The sequence below is a fragment of the Leucoraja erinacea genome, chromosome 9 (genome assembly GCF_028641065.1).
Source record: "Leucoraja erinacea ecotype New England chromosome 9, Leri_hhj_1, whole genome shotgun sequence".
Lineage (NCBI taxonomy): Eukaryota > Metazoa > Chordata > Chondrichthyes > Rajiformes > Rajidae > Leucoraja > Leucoraja erinaceus.
In genome coordinates, this window is record NC_073385.1 from 30,622,571 (window position 1) to 30,640,210 (window position 17,640).

At 44.4% G+C, this 17,640-nt stretch overlaps 1 protein-coding gene and 1 non-coding gene across 2 annotated transcripts in view; both read right to left on the minus strand.

The window, feature by feature from the left end:
• Window positions 1-17,499, minus strand: part of exoc5 (exocyst complex component 5) — a 50,912-nt gene extending 33,413 nt beyond the window's left edge. The window contains exons 1-3 of the mRNA XM_055640472.1: window positions 17,284-17,499; window positions 10,022-10,116; window positions 9,096-9,243 (exon numbers count right to left, since the gene is read on the minus strand). Coding sequence (XP_055496447.1) covers window positions 9,096-9,243; window positions 10,022-10,116; window positions 17,284-17,310 — 270 coding nt within the window. The 5' untranslated portion in view covers window positions 17,311-17,499. The remainder of the gene's footprint in view (window positions 1-9,095; window positions 9,244-10,021; window positions 10,117-17,283) is intronic.
• LOC129700643 (small nucleolar RNA U85) lies at window positions 4,564-4,869 on the minus strand. The gene has a single exon (XR_008724085.1). It is a non-coding gene; the product is annotated as a small nucleolar RNA U85 (small nucleolar RNA).
• Window positions 17,500-17,640: the final 141 nt, after the last annotated feature.

Genomic DNA, 17,640 nt, shown 5'->3' on the forward strand with positions numbered 1-17,640 from the left:
TCAAGTAAGGGAGTTTGTGGAGTGCGTCCAAGGGGAATTCTTAACTTTTTCTCTCTCCCACTTTTTAAGAAAGGCGGGAGAGAGAAAACAGAGAATTATAGACTAGTTAGCCTGACATCGGTGGTGGGGAAGATGCTGGTGTCAATTATAAATGATGAAATAGCGACACATTTGGATAGCAGTAACAGGATCGGTCCGAGTCAGCATGGATTTACGAAGGGGGAATCATGCTTGACTAATCTTCTGGAATTTTTTGATGCAACTAGGAAAATGGACCTGGGAGAACCAGTGGATGTAATGCACCTGGACTTTCGGAAAGCATTTGATAATGTCCCACATAGGAGATTAGTGGATAAAATTAGAGCACATGGTATTCGGGGTAGGGTACTGGCATGGATAGAAAATTGGTTGGCAGACAGGAAACAAAGAGTAGGGATTAACGGGTCCCTTTCAGAATGGCAGGCAGTGACTAGTGGGGTGCCACAGGGCTCGGTGCTGGGACCGCAGCTATTTAGAATATACATCAATGATTTAGATGAAGGGATTAAAAGTAACATTAGCAAATTTGCAGATGACACAAATCTGAGTGGCAGTGTGAACTGTCAGGAGGATGCAGGGTGACTTGGATAGGTTGGGTGAGTGGGCAGATGCAGTTTAATGTGGATAAATGTGAGGTTATTCACTTTGGTGGCAAAAACAGGAAGGCAGATTATTATCTGAAAGGTGTAAAGTTGGGAAAAGGGGAAGTACAATGAGATCTGGGGGTCTTTGTTCATCAGTCACTGACAGTAAGCATTTAGGCAGTGAAGAAAGCTAATGTAATGTTGGCCTTCATAACAAGAGTAGTCGAGTATAGGAGCAGAGGTCCTTCTGCAGTTGTACAGGGCCCTAGTGAGACCACACTCGGGAGTATTGTGTGCAGTTTTGGTCTCCAAATTTGAGGAAGGACATTCTTGCTATTGAGGGAGTGCAGTGTAGGTTCACGTGGTTAATTCCCGGCATGGTGGGACTGTCATATGTTGATAGAATGGAGCAGTTGGGCTTGTATACTCTGGAATTTAGAAGGACTAGAGGGGATCTTATTGAAACATATAAGATTATTAAGGGATTGGACACGCTAGATGTAGGAAACATGTTCTCGATGTTGGGGGAATCCAGAACCAGGGGCCATAGTATAAGAATAAGGGGTAGGACATTTAGAACGGAGATAAGGAAAAACTTCATTCCTCACCCAGAAAATTGTGAATCTGTGGAATTCTCTGCTAGATGTAGGAAATTCTCTGGATGTTTTCGATTAGATTGGGGGGATGGTGAGGCGTGGATGCGGCTCGGATTGAAAATCAGCCATCCTCGACCTCCTCATCTCGACCCCTTCCCCCCCACCTATTGCAAGATTTTCCCTTAAATTCAAAAAGAAACGCTGAAGGCGAATTTTTCTTAAATCAGAAAGACAAAGGACATTTATTGTCAAAAACACCAATTGGTGACTAAAATTTGAGTTACCTGCAGCACAAAATAAATAAAAACAGGCTGTAAACTTAAACAAAAAAAAATCCCCCTACAGCGGAATCAACGTTTCAACAAAGTTCAGTCCTCTTCCTCTTGTTCACGAACAGCTGCTTCGCAGTGACTACGGCAGCTGTTTCACACCCTCTCTCCAGGATGTCACCACTCAGAACGGAGAACATCAGCGGCTGTGTTTCCAAAAAAGACCTTCGATTCCCCTGCTCCCGCATCTGCAGTCCGAGCTTCTTAACCCTGACATCCTCGACGAAAGTTTCCAGGCTCCGCGATGTCTATTAAGCGCCGCAAATTGTTTTAAGCAAGCTCCACGACTAGTCAACAAGGCCCATGCAATTGCTGCGCCGCCGCTGAAGCTCTGATTTCATGCATCTAAGGGGGGGGGAAGGGCGTGGATGCGTCTCGGAGAAAAGGCGCATCCTCGACCAGGTAGTGACTGAGAAGACTGTTCCCCCTCCCCCCCCACCGTACACGTCTGAAAGTCTGCTTCTTCATTTGTAGAGAAAACTTTGCTGGTAAATCTTTACGTTTTAAAAGGCAACACCACTTTCAGTGGTAGAAAATGTATTTTAGAGATACAGCATGGGAACAGGCCCTTCGGCCCTCCAAGTTCACACGGATCATTGACCACCTGTTCACACTGTGTAGATTATTATTGCCATGTGTATCATACAGTAAAAAGCTTTTGTTGCATTCTATCCAGTCAAAGACTACACATGATTACAATCAAGCCGTCCATAACTTACAGATAAAGGATAAAGGCAACATAAGTTCATACGTGATAGGAGCAGAATTAGTTCATGAGGCCCATCAAATCTACTCCGCCATTCAAGCATGGCTAATCTATCTCTCCCTCCTAACCCCATTCTCCTGCTTTCTCCCCATAACCCGACACCCGTATTAATCAAGAATCTATCTATATCCCCCTTAAATATATCCACTGACTTGGCCTCCACAACCTTCTGTGGTAAAAAAGTCCACAGATTCACCACCCTCTGACTAAAGAAATTCCTCCTCATCTCTTACCTAAAATAACATCCTATAATTCTGAAGCTGTGCCTTCAAGTCCTAGACTCTCCCACTGGTGGAAACATCCTCTCCACATCCACCCTATCCAGGCCTTTCACTATTCGGTATATTTCAATGAGGTCCCACATCGTCCTTCTAAACTCCAGTGAGTACAGGCCCAGTGTCGGCAAATGTTCATTATACAAATGATGCACAGGTCTGAGTGTGTCTATGGGAATTGTGTGTGTACGGTAACTTTGGATGGTTTAAACACACGAGGAGCAGCCAAGTGGGTATTAGACCAATCCAAAGTTACCGCGTGCACATAATTCCCACCAAAACACGAAATAGACCTGTGCACCATTTGTTTTATAGAATGCGGGGGGAGGGGAAAGTAACATTAAAATCTGCTATTTTCCAAATCCTGCATCCGGTAATGAGCAGGCACATGATTTGCCATGCGTCCGGTAAAAACTATTACACGGTACACCAGCCGCTTTTAGCCAATCAGATTGCAGAGATTCTTAGACCCATTCTATAAAATATGTTAACCCACTTATTCATGGGATCATTCTTGTAAATCAGAGGAATACAAGGGGAACGAGACAAGGGACAGGCGACCTGTCAGTAGAGGGAGGGGGGGTGGAGGGAACAGGACAAGTGCACTGTCGGGGTGACGTAGAGGGAGCTCCATATAACCCTGCCCCCTCCTCCCTCTTCGTCTCATCCCCCCCCCCCCCGTTATCCCGTCCCCACCTCTCCACGTCCCATCCCACCCCCCTGACTCTTCCAGTTCCCTCTCATACCGTCCTCTACCCCTCTCCCGTCCCTTCCCATCCCCTCACCTCCTCTCCCTTCCCATCCCTTCCCTCTTGTCCCATCCACTCCTCCTCTCATTAATTTGGGTTTTGGGTTCTGAGTAAATGAAAGCTTTGAAATTGGATTCTGTAGAAGGGCTGAGTAATTCAAACTGCATCCAAGCTGCTTCCTGTTGTGCCCAAGCAAAAGATGTTGACAATGGTGAGAAGGTTCTGGCTTGATTCTGTAAACACAAGCCTTGGGAGCTTGGGAACTGCCTGAGAATTCTGTATCCTCAACTAGCAGAAACTTCTGTGGGCAACTGATAAGGATGCTTACATTGTTTAAGAAGGTACTGCAGATGATAGACCTTTGACTAACTTCCTGTTATTTGGGATTTCGTAAGTAAAGTTTGTGATCGATATAACAATAGCATGAGAAGTATTGTATTAGTGACAAGCATGCTTTGAATGGGTAGAGCTGTGATTGATATGTTAGACGTCATTGCTGCCATTCTGTATGAACATGTGACTATGTTTCCAAAACAGTATAAAAAGATGCTGTAGGTCTTCATTCTTTAGAGTGATGGCCTGGGTGGAGTTAAGTATCTGCTGTATGCTTGACTTTGTATCTCCTAGCACTCTCTAGCTAAATGATCATTAATGCTTGTATTGGTTTTACCCAACTTATTGTAAGTTGTCTGTTTTAAGAAAATGAACCTTAACAAGGCGACCTGTCAGTAGAGGGAGCTCCGGAAGGTTTGGGTAAAGTTTTTTTGGGAGAGGGGCTGGGGGTGGAGGGAAACAGGACAAGGGACAGGTGCACTGTCGGGGTGATGTAGAGGGAGCTCCATCCAACCCTGCCCCCTCCTCCCTCTTCGTCTCATCCCCCTCCGTTATCCCATCCCCACCTCTCCACGTCCCATCCCACCCCCGACTCTTCCCGTTCCCTCCCATACCGTCCTCTCCCCCTCTCGTCCCTCCTCTCCCATCCCCTCACCCTTCCCATCACCTCCTCTCTCTTCCCATCCCTTCCCTCTTGTCCCATCCACTCCTTCTCTCTTCACTCCTCGTCCCACCCCCTCCCGTCCCTCCTCTCCAGTCTCTCTTCTCCTCACCATCCTCTCCAGTGCTATCCCGTCCTTTCCCTTCCCTTCTGTATCATCCTCTCAGCTCCTGACCCCTCCCCTCTCCTCAACTCCTGTACTGCCCCCGATGCCTACACTACCCCTCAAAGTGCCATCAGATTACCAAAGATGTGCGATCATTCTCTCTGGCCTGTCCGACCTTCGATCTCTGACCCTCCCCTCTCCCTCCCTCCCGAATGTTCGTGCCCGGCATGTGAGGAGGTGCCCCTCCTCTGGGCGATCCCCTCCCTGTGTCGCCGGGCACAAGGGCACACCACCCTCACTGTGGGTCCGGCCTTACAACGGGTGCGATGGTCTCCTGCACACCCGCCAAGATTTCGGACCCTTCCCCATCCAGATCGAAGGTCGGGATTGGTTGCCGCAAGGTCACACTCGCCTTTGACTCATCACGTGGCCTCCATTCCCCTCCCTCTCTCCCCCTCCCCTCAAAATCTGCTTACGCTCTTTCCCTCGCCCATCCTCCTGCCCCCCCACCCACTGCCTTTCCACCCTTTATTCATTCCTCTCCCTCTCCCTCTCCCTCCCCTCCCCTCCTCTCCTCTCCTCCCCTCTCCTCTCCTCTCCTCCCCTCTCCTCTCCCCCCCCCTCCTCTCCTCCCCCCCCCTCTCCCCCCAGATGGATTTGGGGGGGGGGGGGGGAGAGAGGGATCTCCCAGGATTCAAACAGGAGAGGGAAAGGGAGAGCGAGGGGGGGGGGGAAGGGAGGGGGGGGGGGAGGGGAGGGGGGGGGGGGAGGGAGGGGGGGGGAAGGAGGGGGGGGAAGGGGGGGGGGGGTGTGGAGGGGGAAGGGGGGGGGAGGGGAGGGGAGGGGGGGGGGAAGTGGAGGGCAGGGGAAGTGGAGGGCAGGGGAAGTGGAGGGCAGGGGAAGTGGAGGGGGGGAAGGGGAGGGCAGGGGAAGTGGAGGGCAGGGGAAGTGGAGGGGAGGGGGAAGTGGAGGGGAGGCAGGGGAAGTGGAGGGCAGGGGAAGTGGAGGGCAGGGGAAGTGGAGGGCAGGGGAAGGGAGGGCAGGGGAAGTGGAGGGCAGGGGAAGGGGAGGGCCGGGGAAGTGGAGGGCCGGGGGAAGTGGAGGGCAAGTGGAGGGCCGGGGAAGTGGAGGGCCGGGGAAGTGTGGAGGGCCGGGGAAGTGGAGGGCCGGGGAAGTGGAGGGCAAGTGGAGGGCCGGGGAAGTGGAGGGCCGGGGAAGTGGAGGGCCGGGGAAGGGGAAGTGGAGGGCAGGGGGAAAGTGGAGGGCAGGGGAAGTGGAGGGCCGGGGAAGTGGAGGGCAGGGGAAGTGGAGGGCAGGGGAAGTGGAGGGCAGGGGAAGTGGAGGGCAGGGGAAGTGGAGGGCAGGGGAAGTGGAGGGCAGGGGAAGTGGAGGGCAGGGGAAGTGGAGGGCAGGGGAAGTGGAGGGCAGGGGAAGTGGAGGGCAGGGGAAGTGGAGGGGAGGGCCGGGCTTGTCTGATAACATCTGGGAAAAAGTGTCCCTGAATATGGAGGCATACGTCTTTATCTCTGGCCTGATGAGAGAGAGGGGAGAAGAGGAAGTGGCAGGGGTGTGGTTGGTCTTTGATGAACCTCTGGAATCTAATCCTGCATTCCAAATTATGTGCTGGTTCACTTCCTGAAATCAATCACAATCTCCTTTGTTTTGCTGACATTGAGGGAGAGGTTGTTGTCCTTTTTATCATTTATGAAATATCCCACAGCAATATTATCTGAAGCCTCATCAAGTTCTGCTTGCATAATGTCAAACGTTTGACCCGACCGACTCTCTCCTTCCCTGCAGCGCTTTTAATTTGTCAGGATGCTTGCCCTTTATTTCGTATCTTGCCCAAACCTAGGCTGATAAATCACAATAGTGCAAACAACGTGTTACAAATACTAAAATCACTGGATTCAATGTCACCACAAACTTTTGTCATTAACTCCATCTTCCCATAAACAAGGTTCAAGCCAAAGTAGTCAATTTGCAATATCTACAGTGCCCACCATAATGTTTGGAACAAAGACTCATTTATTTATTTGCCTCTGTACTCCACCATTTGAAATTTGTAATAGAAAAAAAAAAATCACATGTGGTTAAAGTGCACATTGTCAGATTTTAATAATGACCATTTTAACACATTTTGATTTCACCATGTAGAAATGACAGCAGTGTTTTTACACAGTCCATCCCATTTCAGGGCACCATAATATTTGGGACACAGCAATGTCATGTTTAGTATTTTGTTGCATATCTTTTGCATGCAATGACTGCTTGAAGTCTGTGATTCATGGACATCACCAGTTGCTAGGGTGTCTTCGCTGGTGATGCTCTGCCAGGCCTGTATTGCAGTCATCTTTAGCTTATGCTAGTTTTGGGGGCTAGTCGCCTTCAATTTTCTCTTCAGCATATAAAAGGCATGCTCAATTGCATTCAGGTCAGGTGATTGACATGGCCACTCAAGAAATGACAATTTTTAAACTCTGAAAAACTCCTTTGTTGCTTTAGCAGTATGTTTTGGATCATTGTCTTACTGTAGAATGAACTGCAGGCCAATGAGTTTGTTTGAACTTGAGCAGATAGGATGTGTCTATACATTTCAGAATTCATTATGCTTCTACCATCAGCAGTTGTATCATCAATGAAGATGAGTGAGCCAGTACCTTCAGCAGCCATACATGCCCAGGCCATAACATCCCCACCACCGTGTTTCACAGATGAGGTGGTATGCTTTGGATCTTGGGCCGTTCCTTCTCTCCTTCATACTTTGCTCTTGCCATCATCCAAGATCTGTTAATCTTCGTCATCTGTCCACAAGACCTTTTTCCAGCACTGTGGTTGTTCTTTGGCTTCTTGGCAAACTGTAACCTACCATCCTAATTTTACGGCCAACCAGTGGTTTGCATCTTGCAGTGTAGCCTCTGTATTTCTGTTCATGAAGTCTTCTGCGGACAGTGGTCATTGACAAATCCACACCTGACTCCTGAAGAGTGTTTCTGATCTGACAGACAGGTGTTTGGGGATTTTTCTTTATTGTAGAGAGACTTCTTCTGTCATCAGCTATGGAGGTCTCCCTTGGCCTGCCAGTGCATTTGTGATTAGTAAGCTCACCAGTGCTCCATTTCTTCTTAATGATGTTCCAAACAGTTGATTTTGGTAAGCCTAGGGTTTGGCTGACGTCTCTAACAGTTTTATTCTTGATACTCAGTCTCATAATGGCTTCTTTGACCTTCATTGGCACAACTTTGGTCCTCGTGTAGATAAACAGCAATAAAAGTTTCCAAAGGTGATGGAAAGATGGAAAAACTAGGTGCTGAGAGCTCTCTTATACCTGCATTAACAAGGCATTTAAACACACCCGAGCAATTACAAATGCCTGTGAAACCATGTGTCCCAAACATTACGGTGTCCCGAAATGGGGGGGGGGGACTTTGTATAAACAGCTGTAATTTCTAAATGGTGAAACCAAATTGTATAAAAATGGCCTTTAATAAAATCTGACAATGTGCACTTTAACCACATGTGGGTTTTTTTTATTACAAATCTCAAATTGTGGAGTACAGAGGCAAATAAATAAATGATGGGTCTTTGACCCAAACATTATGGACCACTGTATACCCATATTTTTGAGCATCTAACGTAATCTAAAAATATATAAATTTGTATCAATGTTCGCTTATGTTTAGAGATACAAAATGAAAGTTTACACTAGTTCTATTTTCCTATTTTCTCATCCACTCCCTACACACACCGGGGACAATTTACAGAAACCAATCAATCTGCAAACTGCGCGTCTTTCGGATGCAAGATGAAACCAGAGCACACGGACACAGGGAGAACGTGCAAACTCCACACACACAGCACTTGAGGTCAGGATCAAACCTGGGTTAACAGCATGTTGAGGCAGCAGCTCCACCAGCTGTGCCACTCGAAGTTATGAAGTTACCCAGGCTTGTTTTACTGCATTACATATACAGGTTGAACAGTGATATTCCGGCACCCTAGATTTCAGAGGCTTTCTTGATCAGCCTTTTTTCCAGACCAACAGAGGTCTTGTGATAATAAAACAACATACAACCTTAGCCTGCTGACGACACCCCTCTCATGTCTCTAAAGCACCATGCAGTGCCAGAAACTTTAAAAAAAAACAAATGTAATATGTAAACTGGATGTGAATGGAATGACCTGCCACCTCATACCCGGCTCTCACCATCTCCCCAGCCGTTTAGAGCTCCAGCTTCCCACCCCACACTGAACTCAAAATGCGCACCAGCAAGCCCCTCTCACCTGCTGCTGTCTCTTGCTGTTGGCAGTGGCTTCATCCGCTCCCCGATCGACCACCACCGCCTGCTTCTCCCATTGTTCAGTTCAGTCGGCCTCTTTCGCACCCCCCTCTTCCCGCAGAGTTGCTGACATACTCCATAAAGTGAAACAACACAAAGTGCTGGAGTAATTCAGCCGACTGAATTACTCCAACACTTTGTGTCCTTTTGTATATTAACCATCATCTGCAGTCATCTGCAATAACAGACACCACTCCCACCACTATGGTCCGTTATAGCGATAGTTTACTGTAAATGGACATAGCTTGGCAGCATATTCAGCATGACATTGTGGGCCAAAGGGCATGTTACTGTTCAGTACAGTTTTATGTATTGACCTGATTGCTCTTCTGTAATTCCTGAACCTTCTTAGCAAACTCTTTCGCTTCTTTCTGGCACTGTTGTTCCAGTTTCTCCACCCTCCTTTGGATGCGTTCATCCAGCATCTTCAGTTCCTCAATGTGGTCCACAAATTCTTCCAAAAGCCTGTGGTATAAGATTATGTTGATTCAACATTTTTCATCAGAGGTTTACATAAAACAAAGTAAGGTTTTGTGTAAAAAATCATTGTTTCCAATATGCACCAATACCATGACATCATTTGGTTTCCCACATGACTATCTGCTTTTTTTTCCCCATTATTTTATATTCAAAATGCAAATCATAAAATGGTTTAAAAGAAGTTGAACAGTTGCCACTAAATAATTTCTGCAAAATTTCCGTGCTGAAAAGCTTGGAGGATTGTGCTCAATTTAGTCACCTAGCTACTGGAAAGATGCTATTAAGTTGGAAAGGGCGCAGAAAAGATTTACGATGCGTTGCCAGGATTCAAGAGCTGGAGCTTTATGGAAAGGTTGGGTGGACTTGGCCTATATTCTTTGGAGTGCAGGAGGCTGAGAGGTGATCTTACAGAGGTGTATAAAATCAATAGGCTGGATGCACAGAGCTTTTTTTTCCCCCAAGGGTATGGGAATCCAGATCTAGAAGACAGAGGTTTAAGATTTCCCAAGAACCTGAGGGGCAACGTTTTCACACTGAGGATGGTGGGTATATGCATTGAGCTGCAAGAGGAAGTATTTGAGGCAGGTACAATAAAAATCCTGAAGCTCAATTAGCAGTACATTTAATAATTTTAACAAATTATCTGCCAGCTCTGTTTAGATTGTAGCATTGTATCTGTGTCAGTGGCCCAGAACCACCATACAGACTCAAATGTCTCTCACACTTGGAAAGCTAAACTAAAAGATCTGTTAAAATCCTACACCTTTTTGGATCAAAGGCTTCTGCTCCACCTCTGGAACCTCCACCTGGTGTCCTCCACGCTAGGCGCTCAATGTATTCATCAACATCAAAGGGTTCCTGAGAACAAAATAAACACCTGTGTTACAACAACCTGCAGATGCAAACTTGAACTGTCAAACTTTGATAGTCCACTGTTAGAAAGTCTGGCACTATTAACATATATTGACAGGCATGCCCAATAAGCCCAAGGGGAAAAAAGGAATTTCGCAGTTTAAGGACTGATACATTATCTAAAAAAACAGATAAATTAAATTGATTTATGTTGCACTGATACAAAAATATATCCGTAACGATCATCTGGGCATAATTTGCACTCCCAAAACACTCCAAAACATTGTAAAACCAAGGCACCTCCCAAATTATGAAAACAAAAACTCAAAATTAGAATTATCCTAGATGTTTGTCCTTCACTGTTACAAACAAAAATAATGGACTGAATAAGGCAAATTGCTCAGTTCTCATGAATGTATGGAGAGAGGGTTTAACTAATATGTGCAGCATCCAATTATTTTCAGCAGAATTGTTAAATACACAAAAAAATACTGATAATGTGAAGAATAATTGGTCAGAAACAACAATGCCATTTTTTGGTGACACACACTGGTCCTGTATCTTTGTAAGTGAATCAATGCCAGCAGATTATTAGTGCAAATCTAAGAAAGTTAGGCGAGGTATTCTAGTATGGGTGGTACAGGTGCAAATAGTATCCTGAAACTACACAAAAGATTGCAATAATTTTTTCACTTCTGTATTTCAGTACAAAATGTGCAAAAGTGTCTTGGGATTAAAAAAAAAGACACATTCCATTACATCAAATTCTATGTTGAAAATTTCTAAAGACAGTTTGAGTGAACTTTACATGTGACTATCCAAGACACAGCTTAGCTCAGCCATTATTTTTTTTTGATAATTATAAAGGACATTCTTATTTCTATTCAAATTTGCTAATTCTGCAGATCTATCTAACATCAATGTTGCAGCAACAGTTGTATACAATGCAATTTATGTGCAAACATATTAGATATGTGGCAGTTAGCCTGGCTAACCTGATTATCCTGTATCTGTACACTGTGGACAACTTGATTGTAATCAAGTAGTCTTTCCGCTGACGGGATTGCACACCACAATAAAGCATCTCACTGAACCTCAGCACACGTGGCCACAAACAAAATTAATTCTGAGAATCATCTCATCCTACCCGAGTTCATTTTACCGGCTTGAATGTTAGTAATTTGGAGAAATAATAAAGAATTTAAATGGAATTGTGCCAGTGTAATGTGTTTTGGGCAAGGCAAACAGAAGTCTAATCTTCATATTACAGTACGGAACAGGGAGGAGTGGAGAATGGTTATGTTACTAAAGCAGTAATCCAGGGGCACAATGAAATTACATTTGGGTAGATGGGATAATTACAAATTATTTGAATGTGTAAAACAAAATGACAACCAATAATGGCCATCACAAAGCTACTGGTTTGCTTTAAAAAACACTGATGCTTCAGGGAGCCTGTGCTCTCTGTGATTCCATGCTTCAGAACCGGCCAACCAGCTATTCAGTTCAAGGACAATTAAATGCTGACCTGGCCGATAAAGTCCAAATTCATCACGACAGCATTTATTATCAAGCTTTATTCCAAGAAGTAGATGGACAACCACATTCTTACACTATTGCATGTTGCTGAAATAACTTGGAATCATTTTAAAATTATAACTTTACCTACATGTTGTATTGCCACTGGTGAATTGATGCAATAGATCTTAACAGACTGATAAACCTCAAAAGGAGATTAGTGGGTCTATTTTGCCCCCATAGACTTCTTGAAAGAGCTATCCATTGGTCCCACTGCCCTCCCAGTAAATTCGCCCTTCATGAAATTTTGTTTCAAAAATGACAGAAACCACATACTCATTAGATTCTCCTGACCACATTTTCAAAAGTAGTTTCCACCTAATCAATTCCCCCCTCCAACTAGGTGCAAAGGTTGGCCATGGCCAATTCTTTTTGAATTTCCCCAACCAAAGATAAATACACAATCTGCACCAAATATATCCCTAATGGCTTCTGAAATTAGAAAATCACTTCATAAACCTTCATAAGTCCTGGCTCCACTTGTTTAAAGCCAAAATGTACCACGATGACACAAAAATGCAACACCCTGATTTCATGAGTACTTTGTACTGTTGCTACTGATCTTAGTCACTACCGACAATAGCAAATCTCTGCTCCAGGTGATTAAAAATGAAAGGTTGTTACTGTAGACTAGACTTGTCACATAACAAATATTTAAGTCAATTTTATAGATCTACATTGCATTTTTAAAACCACATATGGCCTGCTCAGCATAATAATTACTTTAAGGTTTACAACATATTTAAGGATCTAAGTGAAATTCAAAAAACATACATTATTAAATAAAAGTTAGCATTCTTTCCAATCTGGACAGACTCACTGCTGACATGCAATTGTATTGGATAATTATGAAAAAAACAAAATTTAAAAATTGTTTGCAACATCGTAATACTTCTTGTTTTGATTATATATCACCATCTCTGGCAATGCCCTGATGAGATCTTTTCCTGAAAGTGCAGTCAAAGTGGTACCTGTACTCCCAAAAAACCTGGTATATCTCAGCAAGTGATTTCCTAGATAATCTCAGAAGACAGCGATGCATTGGGTGGATCTCAATGATCAACAGTAATTTCATGGTCACTGTTACTGACCAATGGTTTATTTTAGACTTATTTCATCTCCTCTCCTGATTATTAGTCCTGGCTCCTAGTTCATTCATCGAATTATTCAATTGTTGTGTTAGCACACCCCTTAATCATTACAAATACATTAAATACCAAGGTTTCATTTTTGGTCAAATAGTAAGCCATAATGAGCCTGCAGTCATGAGCACATTAAAATAAACAATGGGGGATTCAAAGATGGTCCCCAACAATGAGATGTGCCTATAAAACTGGCTTGGCAGTCAATGTGCAACTTTAGCAGACACTTTCAGCTCAATAGCTAGCAGGTTTAGCTAAAGACCTTCTACCTTTACCAAATGAGCAGCAGCTAAAAAGCAACAGCCCTATTTATACACGAATCAAAGGGAAACAGTGGTCCTTTATTCAACTTGAACTGCAAATCAGGACCAGGTCAACTCTCCAGAATTTCCAATTAGAAATTCCGCTTGCCTTTGAGTAATTACTGTTATAATTAAGGAAAAATGTTTGCGGCATATTCTGGTGTATTTATATGCAGACTTAAACACAAAAATTCCTTTCAGGTATCCTTTGCTTCTGCACAAGGTGCACTTAAGGATAATAAGCAGCAATTATTGAACTGACAAGAGGTTCAGTAGTTCTTTATTTTATTTATTACAAAATCTTGTTCCTGCTGCACAAGTTTCACACAAACTTTAAAGTACAGTTACTGCTCTTGCACACTCAACTTATCACTACCACAGATAATATCAAAACTGCGTATTGCTAAATAAATATTTCAGAACATTTATGCCATGTCAGCTTCTGGCAGTGTATGGTCCAATCTTGACTTTTTACTATAACTAGTTTGCTGTAAATGGAATGGAATGCTATTTATTGTCATTCAAACCTAGGTTTGAACGAAATTACATTTACTACAGTTTTTTACATTACAAAAAAACCCAAGACCCACACGTAACACAGTTTACATAAACATCCATCACAGCGAATTTCCAACACCTCCACACTGTGATGGAAGGCAAAGTCCTATCTCTTCCCTAACATAAAAATGTTATTCATGTGTTTCCTGGAGAATTTTCAGCAACAGACATCACATAAAGTGAAAATTATACTAGGCAGATAAGTGAAATGCTGCAGCGATCTCCCCACTACCTATAAAACCTGGAGGAAATGGCATGAGGAACACCTGCGAAAGGTCAAAATAATAATGTCTAAATAAAAGAGAGAAGCTCAAAGGTGAAGATAACCTTGCACTAGATCAGTTAGAGACAAACAAATTAGATACATCACTGTATAACTTAGTAGGACAAACAACAATATTGGAAATAGGTCAGGTTAGGCAATATTTTTCATGATGGGCAAGCAACCTGATTATAGAACATTTGAAAATTAATGACCAACAATATGTACCCTGCCCATCTCAATCGCAGGACAATTTGCTTTTCAAATTTGGAACGAACATCAACAATATCGCCAGCACATTCACTCTGCAAGACCGATCCTGACAGCTTGAATTCTATACAAACTACTGTTTCCAAATCCATAACATGATATTCAAAAAGGAGCATCGACTGAATTCATCCATTCTGACCCTTTCAGCCCATCTATTCCCAAAAGTACCATCCACACCATTGTAATCCTCATTTAGGCACATCAATAGTTTCCTCTGCAGCCTTGCATCTTTTAACATTTTAACTATAGACTATCCAAAATATATTGTTTCTTCCATGCCCAAAGTCCTGGTAGATCATCACTGATGTAATTATGAAAAGTAGAAATAGCACAACAAAGGCACAGGCCCTTCAACCTCTGTGCCAAACAGACTAGAGTTAAACTTAACTAATTTGCCTACACGTGATCCATACCCTGTCTATTCCCTACATATACATGTACCAATTTAAAATCCTCTTCAATCCCACTCTCATATCTGCCTCCATCACCACCACCACTCCTAGCAGTGCATTCCAAGCACCCACCATCCTATGTAAAACACATGCCCTGCACATCTCCTTTTAAACTTTACCCCTCTCATCTAGAAGCTATGCCCTCTACCATTTGATATTTCCATCCTGGGAAAAGGGTTCTGATGGTCTACGTTATCAAGACTCATATTTTCTTTTCTTCTATCAGCCTACAATACTCTGGAGAAAACAATCAAAATCTGTCCAATTTCTCCTTATAGCTCCAATAAAGGCATTTGTTAATTCACTTGTACCCTCTCTAAAGCCTCCACATTCTTCCTGTAATGGGGCAACCAGAATTGCACATCAGAATCTCTCGATGTTTCGATCTGAAGTTGTCACTCATGTGGAGTGCTCCAGTACTCCAAATCTAACAATCAACTCACCCCTCCCCATAACCCCAATTCTGTTTGTTTGAAAAGGCTCCAGATTCACAGCTGTGCTTTCCAAACCCAATGGCCCCAACTCTAGGAATCCTATCAAAGCCCACCTTCCTCATATTAAAAGCCACCCTTTCACCAATCTTGTTATAACACTCCTTTATTTAAACATGGAACCTATTTATTTAAAGGCAACTTTTAAGTGGGTTGAGACATTCATCCATCTTAAAATGGTGCATCGCTGATGCTAAGTTCCATGTTAAAGGTGTAAGAGAAAAGGAAGAACAGAAAGGATTGAAAATTTACAACTTTCATTGGAATGAAAGTGAACGTGTGAAGATTTTCATTATTTGGTAAATCACAAGAGATTTCTATTTCTATTAGATGTGCTAAAGTATAATGGCTATTTAGAGTTACATTTAATTGGATCACTCCAGGGACACACAATGCTGAGAACTATATTCTAGGGCAGAGTCCCCCAGTCCTCACCTTCCACCCTACTAGCCGTCACAAACAACAAATAGTCCTCCATCATTTCCGCCACCTCCGTGACCCCACTACTCGCCACATCTTCCCATCTCCCCCCGTCTGCTTTCCGCAAAGACCGCTCCCTCCGTAATCACTGGTCAATTCTTCCCTTCCCACCCGCACCACCCCCTCCCCGGACACTTTCCCTTGCAACCGCAAGAGATGCTACACGTGTCGCTTTACCTCCCCCCTCGACTCCATTCAAGGACCCAAGCAATCGTTCCAGGTTCGACAGATGTTCACCTGCACCTCCTCCAACCTCATCTATTGCATCCGCTGCTCTAAATGTCAGCTGATCTACATCGGTGAGACCATGCGTAGGCTTGTCGATCGTTTCGCCGAACACCTCCGCTCGGTCCGCATTAACCAACCTGATCGCCCTGTGGCTCAGTACTTCAACTCCCCCTCCCATTCATAATCCGACCTTTCTGTCCTGGGCTCCTCCATTGTCAGAGTGAGCACCACCGGAAACTGGAGGAGCAGCACCTCATATTCTGCTTGGGCAGTCTGCACCCCAGTGGCCTGAACATTGACTTCACCAATGTCCGGTAGCCCTTGCTGTCTCCACCCCTTCTCAGCTCTCCCTCAGGCCTCTGGCTCCTCCTTTTCCTTTCTTCTTCCCGTCCCCCCACCCTGCATCAGTCTGAAGAAGGGTTTTGGCCCAAAACGTTGCCTGTTTCCTTCGCTCCATAGATGCTGCCGCACCCGCTGAGTTTCTCCAGCATTTTTGTCTACCTTCAATTTTCCAGCATCTGCAATTCCTTCTTGAACACTATATTCTACACTCTCTATCTTTCTCTTCACTCTACCTTTAGTATGTCTTTGGCTTGATTGCATTCATGTATTGTATTTGATTTGATGGGGTAGCAAGGCAAACAAAAAATTCTCATTGTACCTCAATATACCTAAACTCTCTCATTTGGCATTATGGATCAAATAGCATCCTCGGCATTTATTTCTATACGGGTAACAATAAATCATGTTATCGATCCATGGTCCTTTAGATTGCACTTTGTCTTAAAAAACAACTTTAACTCTGCTCATCAAGCCAGGATTTTCTGTAACCACTCCTTTGCACTCCAAATGATTTTGTTGAATTAATCTTGACACACTGTGGATCATGTTTAGTAAACAGTTCTACTGAAAGGATAGCCATCCAAAATGTAGACTGCTTCTTTCTCAACTGATATTGTATTGTCCTGGTCTTTATACAAAACAAATTTCAACAACCCCAAAATTCCATTGTGTACCTGATCATCACGTCATTTATAACTCACTTTCAGCATTGATGTTTAACAACTAAGGCTGTCTGTTCAAAATATGTATTGTCTTTATTGCAGGTTTCCAGCAACCCTATTATTTCATTGTTATGTGATTAATCATTTGTAATGTACCCCGGCATTGATGTTTGGTCTTTACTATAAGATTCCCAGCAACCCAAATATTTCAACATTGTTTGATTAATCACCACTTCATTTATAGCTCACTCCAGTACTGATGTTAAATGACTGCTATACCAGACCTCTCCGAGCCCACTGTACCAGCGTAGTCTCCATTCCCCTTGTTTACCCACAGCCCCGGCCCCGAGCGGTATCCACCCGGCGAGACCAGACCCGAACCGCAGCCGGCGGCGCCCGGCCCCACCTCGAACAGCTCTGCCGTGGTAGCCATGACTCCAGTTGCTTCTTGTCCGTCTACCGAGCCGCCTACATAATGAAGCGATCCAGGAACGGCCTGCAAGGGACGCTGCCAACTCCCGCCAGGGGAAGCCAGAGACTCTGGGTCGGCCACTGACGCTTCCCCCTCAGCAACCGCTCAGCAACCGCTCCACCGCCGCCGCCTCCCCTCCATCTTCCCGCTTCACCGGAAGTCACTGAAGCCGTGCCGGGAGGTGGGGGGAGTAAAACGGCAGAGCGCATGCGCACAGCCAGGCCGCGGAAGGACAGCGCGCCTGCGCCTGCGCCTGCCTGCTTGCCCTTTGATCCCCGCCCCCTGTGGCTT